Here is a 9,693-nt window from a genome sequence, read left to right as displayed (position 1 = left end):
ACATTTGCCGTGTGCCAGCACACAGTGTACTAAGTGCTACAGATAGAAAGAAAGGCAGTAACAGTCCCTTCTGTCAAGGAGCCACATTTATATAAGAGAGATACAGACATAGCATATAGCTGTTTAAAAATGGTTAAATTCATATTTTTTAACTCCCTTCTGTTAGTATTGCAGTAATCTCTTTTGAGGTACTTTGAAATACTGACTTGGATTTATACTGAACAGGAACCATAGTCATGACTATGACTAAGCCAGTTTAGCCCCGAAATCTTGTGTACCCTTCCACTGCTTTTTTTTTCTGTGAATAGGTAGTATGTTATGATCCAGATACTTTGCATTAGAAGGTGAAGGACAGAGTATTGGAAATCTCTCTTCATCCATGAAATGAGAAAAAAGTTACTCTTGCTCTTGGTTTTAATATTTTTGTGGATACTTTCTCCACTTTCTCCACTACTACCAGCACTTTTTCATTGATGTGGATATGGAATCTGTATTTCTGTATTTGAAATTTGAGTAGATCAAACAGTGGAGAAAGGTGACAAGTAATTTATCTTTTTCATTCATAGCCATCAGAATGTTTGAGATGGCATATTCTGATTTCATTTTTTATTTACATATTGGCAAAATATAAAAAGAATATAGTCTTTTCTTTTGGTTGTAAAGGAGCCATCTTCTCTTTTCCAACGTGTCAGGTCTTGTGGCACTCATGTTCATCAGGATTTCCTCTAAATAGTAGCTTCATATATGAAATTGAAGATAAACTATATGTTGAGTTATATTGTAGTTATCTCTTTAGAAGCACTTATAACAATTCTGTCTATCACTTGTTGGAATATCTGTTCTGTTTTTTGGCATCTGGTCTGATGTCTTTAATACATATATTTAAAGACTAGAGTGCATTTTGCTTACTTTTAAGATTTTTTTTAAAAAAATTAAAATTTTGTGAATTCTAGAATTAATTAATTGAATCGACTTAGTTATAAGAATTTTGAGAATGAAATGATAGCTAATATGATGGCAAAAATTGCTGTTAATTATTTTAAGTTGCAGACAGTCTACTGTTTTCAGCAGTTTTTGATGAACTAATTTCTGTTTTTGATATTCATCAGCTATGCAAAAGCTGCCTTTTGTTTGGAAGAACTTATGATGACTAATCCACACAACCACTTATACTGTCAGCAGTTTGCTGAAGTAAGTGTTTTTTTAATGTTGTAATAATTAAATTTGCCAAAGTGTTTTTTAACTTTATTTTAATAGTGATTCTGTTTTCATTACTGTTGCATAATTTGAAGGAATTAAAAGCTATTCTTTTGAAATGATACTTTTTGTGATTGTTAGATAAGGATGTGATTTTTTAAAATCATCTGATGAAGTTTTAGTTTTAGGCTTAAAATTTTAAATTCCTAATTAATATTTGAAGTGGTGACTTTTTCATTAAAAGTATTTAAAAAAAACTTTGGTATTAATTACATACTTGGACTTTTTCAAAATTAATTTGTAACATTTCTTTTTCTAAGTCTGTGAGGATTTTAAAAAGGTGACAAAGATTTTTTTCTCTCTCATGTCTGTTTCTGGCAAATCTCTGGGGGTAAGAAGATGAATTTTATTTGCATGCTACTGTACAGATGATATTTGTTTTGAGTATGACTAGCAGTCAGTTTCTGAGGTGATGTTCTAATTCTGTCCCTACACAAGAAAAATTATAAAAGAAATGTAATTACTGAAGCTTGGCTGAAGCGCTTCAGTAATAAAAATAATTGTTACAGGACACTTTCATATCTAAAACTGCATTTTTTTGTGCTGTTGAAGAGTCCTGAGTAGCAGAAAATTAAATGCAATGCTGCACTTTGATTTTTCCTTTTTTTGCAAATACATCATTTGAAGTTATTATGCCCTTTTTTCTTACTGAAAGGGTCTTTTTTTTTTAAGCATTTGATCAAAAAAAAAAGATCAAATTCCTCATAGACTTGTACTTTGTCTTGTTATGCATCAGATAGAATTTAAAATTTAGATTAGTCCTAACAATCTTAAGATGAGTTCCTTTAACATCTGGACTTGAATATGAAGTATCTAACTACTGCAATTAGTAATTCCTATGGTATGATGAAACATGCTATATTTCAAAGTAGTAAAATAAACAGATTTCAACCATCTACAATTTTAACAGGTTAAATATACGCAAGGTGGACTTGAGAATCTCGAACTTTCAAGAAAATATTTTGCACAGGCATTGAAACTGAACAACAGAAACATGAGAGCTCTTTTTGGACTTTACATGGTGAGTTGAGGTGCATGCTAAACGTTATTTTAAGAAAATGTCATTTAAAATCCATTAACTATTCTTTACAGTCACCTCCTACACCTTTTCTTCATTTAGTTACTGATTGCATGGTTTTGATCTTCATTATAGTTTAAATATGTGTAATGATTTGAAATTCTAATAATTTTTAAATTTTAGATAAAACAGATAATTTTTCATTGTTAATAATTTTTCACAGTTTCACAGATTAGTTTTAGCTAAACTTTAAAACTAAAATGAGTTATATAATTTAGAGTGAACATTGTACATGAGTGTACACACACAAATACATACACATATGTGTGTGTATACATATATATATGTGTGTACGCACACACACACACACACACACACACACACACACACACACACACACAGAATGGCCCAGAAACTTTAGTGCAATTTTAGTTAAGTATATATGCATATATGTAATACAAACATATAAAAGTAAATCGAGCAGTTTGATACTTTTCCATAAAAGTAAAACTTGCTATGTTGAAAGTCAAAGTTGTTCTCTTGAGGTCATGTACTAAATAAATAGATTTTTAAAGGCATATTGTATTCCATTTTTCTTAACAGAATAAGATTGATTTTATGTTGGGAAAATATAGTAAACTCTTTCTGTTTGATTACATATAGACAAAAGATGAACTTAGAGAAGACTCAATGAATCACAGGAATTCTATTATGTATTGTCAAGGATGCCAAGAGATATAAAATGTGGAATCAGCCCTCAAAGACCTTATGTAGTTAGGAAACAAATGGAACACGTAGAGCTCCTCCTTAGTCATGATGTTCAATCCCCTAGTTTTACAAATGAAGAAAAGAAGGCTCAAAGATTTTAAGTGACTTATTCATGGTCACATAGGTTGTTAAATGTCTTATTTCAGATTCAAAACCCTTAATTATGTGGAAATGACAAAGCATTATTGGCTTTGTTGGTGGAGATCTTTTTTTTGGAGATGAGATAAGACTTATTGAGCTTTAAAAGGAAAAAAAATAAAAGGCTTAAAAAAAACTTACCTCTCAACTACAGGTTCCTTGTAAGTTGGGTTTATTATAACCTTTTGATGGAATTTTGAAGGTCATCTTGCTGGACTAAATTGAAAGAAATTTTAAAAGTATTTTTTAAGCCAGGCATGATGGTTGGTATATGCCTTTAATCCTAGCTACTGAGGAGGTGGAAGCTGGCAGTTCTTTTGAATCTTAGAAGGTATCATCTATCATTTTACAATGAAAAAAATTAAACTTAAAATCAAATTTTGCTGTCATTGGAAGACTAGCCAGTAGTAGCTAGTGACACAAAGAGCATTTGGAAGATATATGAGTATGTGTCTTCAGTATGTTGCCAAAATTGACTTGACCAGAAATCACTTAACAGATATGCATGATAAAGTAAAGGAGACTGGTTGGTCTTATAGTGATAGTGAAAAAGAAGAAATGGGCAACCCAAGAACTACACTGTCACTCACAAAATGTTAAAAGAAGAGAAAGTTCTCTAGTGCATGGAACGCATTTTTCACAGAGGATTTGTATAAAAATATGGACAAAGACTCAGATGTATAGAAGTTGATGTGTGTACTGGTAGAGAGAATAAAGTAGCTATACTAGTGAGATTTGGAGGATGATTGGCAAATTCTATTAAAGTCATATTCTTTTGATTCATCTTCATACAGAGGTTGCTCTAGTTCCCTTGGAAGACTATGTCTACAGTACATAAGCCCTGACACATCTTACCCAGGTAGAAATTCTTTGAGATGGGACTAATGACACAATATTCAAATAAGATACTGCCATCCCCAGACCAACCTAGTTAAGTGCAATGAATTTCCTTGCTAATATATTGGCTCCCAGCTGATGATGTTTTTGGGGATTTTTGTTTGTTTTGACTACAGCAAGTTATTTCCTAAAGCATATGAACCTGTTCATTAAGATGAGATGAAGTTATCTTCATTATAAGAGAAAAAAGGCCTCCTTTTGGGAAGTAGAACAAGTCAGAGAAATATTGGGGGGGGGGGGGTGTTTTGAGGTATAGTGTGGGGGTTGGTCAGTAATCAGGGTAGCAATCTCAGTTGTAAAAGAATTGGAAAAATGACCCATGTTTCACAGGTTGCTGTGAAGACTGCTTGACTTGCCTTTTTCAGTCTATGGTCCCTGGTTCTCACTTATGGCTAATCATCACTCTAATGTGATAAAAATTCCAGGCTGTTTTTTTGATAATTCAGCTCTTTTTTTTGGAAGGCTAAGATTCACCATACCATTAGATTTAGTAAGCATTTATTGTCTGATGTGTGCAAGGCGTTGTATTAAGTGTTATGTATAACAAAGGCAAAGATGATATGGAGAGATATGTTTTACTGTGGTCATATATCATATACACAGATAAATAAGGAGGGAAGAATGTTTTAGGCAGGGGGCCTGTACAAAGCTTTGGAGGCAGGAAATGAAATGGGCAGTTCAGGGAACAGCAAGAAGGATAATTTAACTAGGATATAAATATATAAAGAAGAATAATATGAAATAACTCTAAATAGTAGGCTAAAGTCAGTACAGGAGGAATGGGAGACTTTCAAGATTGTTTCCCTTCATGTTTCCAGAATTTCAGGTTCAGTGAAGAAAAAGAAGAATTGTATATAAAGAAACCAAATTGATGGACAAAGAAATCACCAAGCAACTTAGATTTTTTAAAGATGTGCGTAGGAGATAGGAACAAGTTCATGTAATAGGGGATGAATATGGTATATCATGATTCTGTAAAAATAGTGATAGGAATACTAATGATATGTAGCAGTGGTGAGAATGAACTGAAACTGGTGAGGAAAGATAAAGGCAGCAAAAATTGTTTTAAAAAATTAAATTGAGGATCTTCAAAAACAGGTCATTCCTGGCTAATCTTTTCTTTCTTTTTGATAGTTTCTAATCTAGGATGTTAGGTGAATGATTTCGATATAGTTTGCCTTAGTTTTTAGTAAAGCATTTGCTTAAATAACTCAGATTATCTTTGTGGAGAAGATGGATTAATGTGGCCGTATAATTCGATGGATTCAAAGTTTGTTTAATAATTGGATTCAAAGAGTGGTTGTTAATGGTTTAATGTCACCATGACAGGAAGTCTGGAGAGTTCCCCAGGGATTTGTGCTTGCCTCTGTGCTATTTGACATTTATATAATGATTTGGTTGTTATGAAAGATATGCTGTATCACCAAGGCAACATTTACAGCACTGGTGGTGACTATGTCAGCATAGTTCTCAGTTGCAAAATATAAAAGACTCTCCAAATAGAAGGCAGAAGAAAAACATTTATTTAAACACTAAAAAGCCAAATCCCAGAACCAGAAAGCAAAATCCATCGTGGTGACAAAGAAGTTAATAAACATGTTCACAGCAGAGGGCAAAGCCATTTTCAAACCTCCCCTCCCTCAGCCACGGCCTTCTCTCTATCAACTGTCACAATGTGTCAGTTGGCCCGTGTTCTATCCCCTCTGACCTGAACTCACTTACTCATTTCCTCCTGGTTCTGCTTCACCTTTCCTGTTCCGCCTCTTCAGCAAGCTCTTCCCACACATGTGACCCAGGCTTCCAGGCAATTTAAGCAGATTATATGGGCCTATTAATTAATGAGAAAGATCTTTCCATTTAAATTACTATTACATATACTCATCAAATTTGCACATGAAACAAAACGGGAAGGGATAGCCAACACATTGGATGAAAGAATTCAGATATTAGGGTAGAGCATTGGACTGAATCTAATGATATGTATTTCAATATGAATTTTAATAGGGTCAAATGTAATGTTTTGAACTTAGGTTTGAAAAAATCAAATACAAGATTGGAGTCGACAGAATAATCTGAAAACCATGGTAGTTTTCTTGTACTGCAGGTTAAATGAGTATGTGAAGTCAGTATAATAAGGCAGTCAGAAAAATTAAGGTGACGTGGGATTTCAGTAGTAGAGGTATAGCTTCCCGGAACAAGGAGATAGTCTTGCTATATTCTGCTTTAGAACATATCTGTATATAATATTGTATTTACTTCTACATTGCACAGTTTCAGAATGACATTGATAAGCTTGATAAGATTCAGTAGACTCCAACCAGTGTGGTGAAGGATCTGGAATCCATGCCATACGAATGTTTGTTGAAGGAACTGGTGAATGTTTATCCCAGAGGAGAGAAATGATTCAGGAGAAACATAATAGCTATCTTCAGATATTTCAAGGGCTGTCTAGAGGACACAACCAGAAGCAATTGATAAATGTTTTGGAGAGTTGGTCAGGAAAAGTTCTTTAGAAGTGTGATGGACTACTTCTGGAGTTAGTGAGTTCCCCTTCACTAGAAGTTTTAAATCAGAGGATGAATGAGTACTTTTCTGATATGTTACAGTGACATTTTTTTTGTAATGTGTTAAACTAGATGACCAATGACCTCCCTTGCAAATCTGAAATTTGGTGATTCTGAATTTGCATTTTATCTTATGGAAAATAGAAAGCTTCTGAAGATTCTTTTAAGTTCAGTGAAATGATTAGACCTGTTCTTTAGGAATATTGGCATTTTTATGGAGAATTAAGTGTTGTAAAGGGCAGAGAATAGTGGGAAAGAGAGTAATTGGGCTATTTCATTAGTTTAGGTGAGAGATGATGAGGGCCTAAACTTAGTCTGATGGCCCTGTGTATGGAGAGAAGAGTACAGATGCAAGAGATATGGTAAAGTAGAGTGATCACTGATTGGTAGCAGAGATTAAAGAAGAGGGACAAATTTTAAAGGCGAGGGATAATTTTTTAAGGTGCATTAAACAACTGTTAAATACCTAATACTGTGTATAGATTGGGGAGAATATAGAGCAGGAGAGAGGAGAGAAGAGAATAGAGCTTATACACTGACAAAGAAGTAAATATGCAGTAATTCCAACTGTAATGTACAATAAAACATGGAAAAAGTTACAGAAGTGAAATAGGAGGATTGAGGAAAGTGAGATAAATCTATCCAAGGAGATTAGGCAAAGGCCTTATTGGGGATAGTTCTGTTCAAGCTGGTCCTGGAGAATATTTAGGATTTCAAAAGGCAAAGATGACATTGGTGTTGGAGAGAGAGAAGGGGAAAGCTGTTCCAAAGGTAAGAAATTTTGTGCTTAAATACATAGTTGAGGGAAAGCACTAGAGAATAACAAATCAATTCCAGAGACTAGATAATCTCTGAAGTCTGTCCCAGCTTTAATATTCTGAAACTAACGTATAGGACTAAACATGAACTTGGAAAAAAGACAGTAATGTACCTTAGCAGAAGAGGAAAGATTATTTTAGTAATGATATAGTAGAAGCAATTGAGTTCTCTCTAGATGGAGTAGAAAGAAATCATATAGCCTAACGAGAATTCGGTACTAATTAGGGATTTTTTGAAATTGATGATGAAGATTATAGGATGCCCTCAAAAACTTTAAGGAAATGTCAAAATGGCAGATGATAGAGATGTTAATGGTTGCAAGAGTAACAGATACTTTAGAAATAATTATTGTTTCTGATCTGAAAGAATAAAATGCTTATTCAAGGTGTAAAAAGTAACTAGTGGTTTTTACCACAAAAAGTTATAGGAAATGCATATTTAAGTATAAAATAGATTTCTAATCCCATAGGTGTGAATATAGGTCCCAGTTACTCCATGTTTTCTTAGAGAATTCTTGTTCAGTGCATTTCCATTAATCCTCCATGTAGGATTCACTCAGTTTGCTGGGGGTCTTCTAGTTATTTATGTGTTACTAGATAATAATTTTAAATAGCTACATTTCCTCCTTCCTCTTTTATATCAGTACTGTAATTAAAATTACATTTTAAAATACTCATTAGGCTTTATATAAAGATCATACCATTTTAAATTATAGGCTGTATCTGCTTTCTAATGTAATATGTTATGTAGACATAGTGGTTTTTAGTTACACTGATATAGTTCACGTTATCATGACTTCATATTTTTCATTATTTTCTTGGCTAGAAAAAGAAATTAAGTGACTTATTTTCTTTTCTGTTTATAGTCTGCAAGTCATATTGCTTCAAATCCAAAAGCAAGTGCAAAAATGAAAAAAGACAATATGAAATATGCTGGTTGGGCAGCTAGTCAAATAAACAGAGCATATCAGGTTAGTATATGAAATGTGATTTTATATTATCATCTAGTTCCATTAATATATTTTTTATGTTCAGGCTATGTAAACTATGCAACAAGTGGGTTTGCTTTTCAAAATCAATTGTTTGTAATAGAGGCCGCTTCTAGGAGTAGAGTGACTTTTAATGTGTACAAAAATTTGCAGTGTGTGAATTTCCTATACCCGTTATGTGAATGACCTACTTTAAAACAAACAGGAATATCCAAATGCATAAATTTGGGGATGATTATTTGTAACAGATGAAGAAGTTTTATCAGAAATTAAGAGAGAGAAACTTTGCCTAAAACTATAATTTGAATTACTGAGAAAAACATGATTTGATTTATATAAAACTTTTCAGTACTGTATTTCTTTGTATATTTACAGAATTTAAAATATCAACAACAGAAAGCCACCGTAAAATTAAACACTCAAAAAGTAGATTCTGGGTTCTCTGTTTTAAAAAGTTTGATCTTCATAATAGCTTTCAAGCTAAGTCATTAAGGTTATGTTTTGTATTGATAATATCAAACTCAAATAGAAATGGATCCCTGGCAGCTGCTTATTTTTTTTTTAATTTATTTTCAGTGTTCTACAATCACTTCCATATATCTTAGGTTTTTTTCTCCTGTCTCCCTCTCCTTCCCCTCTACCTCCCTACTCCCTTCATGAGACAGCATACAATTTTATATAGGTTCTACACATACATTCCTATTAAATGCTTTTTCACCTTAGTTAGGTTGCATAGAAGAATTAAAATGAATGCAAGAAATCACAGAACACACCAAAACATAATACAAAAGAAAATGATCTGCTTCATTCTGCAATCGAATTCCATTGTTCTTTCTCTGAATGTGGAAGGCATTTTGCTTAAGAAAACATTGAGAGTGTTTTGAGTCCTTGCATTGCAATGAAGTTCGAAGTCTACCAGAAAAATTCCTCGCACACTGTGGTTGTTGCTGTGTACAAAGTTCTCCTGGTTCTGCTCCTTTCACTCAGCATCAGTTCATATAAGTCTTTCCAGGCCTCTCGGAAGTCTTCCTGTTCATCATTTCTTATAGCACACTAGTATTTCTTTATATTCATTTACCACAATTTATTCAGCCATTCCTAAATTGATGGGCATCCCTTTGATTTCTGGCAGCTGCTTATTGACTTGGAAGCTACACATTAGCATTATCTGTACTGTATTGTATTTTTTATTTATTTTGTTGAATATTTCCCAGTTACATTTTAATCTGGTTTGAGAGTTGCTA

General features: G+C 33.2%; 1 protein-coding gene across 1 annotated transcript in view; it reads left to right on the top strand.

Moving 5' to 3' along the window:
- EMC2 (ER membrane protein complex subunit 2) overlaps positions 1-9,693 on the top strand; it is a 74,149-nt gene that overhangs the window by 46,838 nt on the left and 17,618 nt on the right. The window contains exons 8-10 of the mRNA XM_072603279.1: positions 1,110-1,191; positions 2,168-2,278; positions 8,327-8,431. Of these exons, the coding sequence (XP_072459380.1) occupies positions 1,110-1,191; positions 2,168-2,278; positions 8,327-8,431 (298 nt within the window). The remainder of the gene's footprint in view (positions 1-1,109; positions 1,192-2,167; positions 2,279-8,326; positions 8,432-9,693) is intronic.

The sequence above is a fragment of the Notamacropus eugenii genome, chromosome 4, assembly GCF_028372415.1.
Source record: "Notamacropus eugenii isolate mMacEug1 chromosome 4, mMacEug1.pri_v2, whole genome shotgun sequence".
Lineage (NCBI taxonomy): Eukaryota > Metazoa > Chordata > Mammalia > Diprotodontia > Macropodidae > Notamacropus > Notamacropus eugenii.
This window is presented reverse-complemented; position numbering and strand designations above follow the sequence as displayed.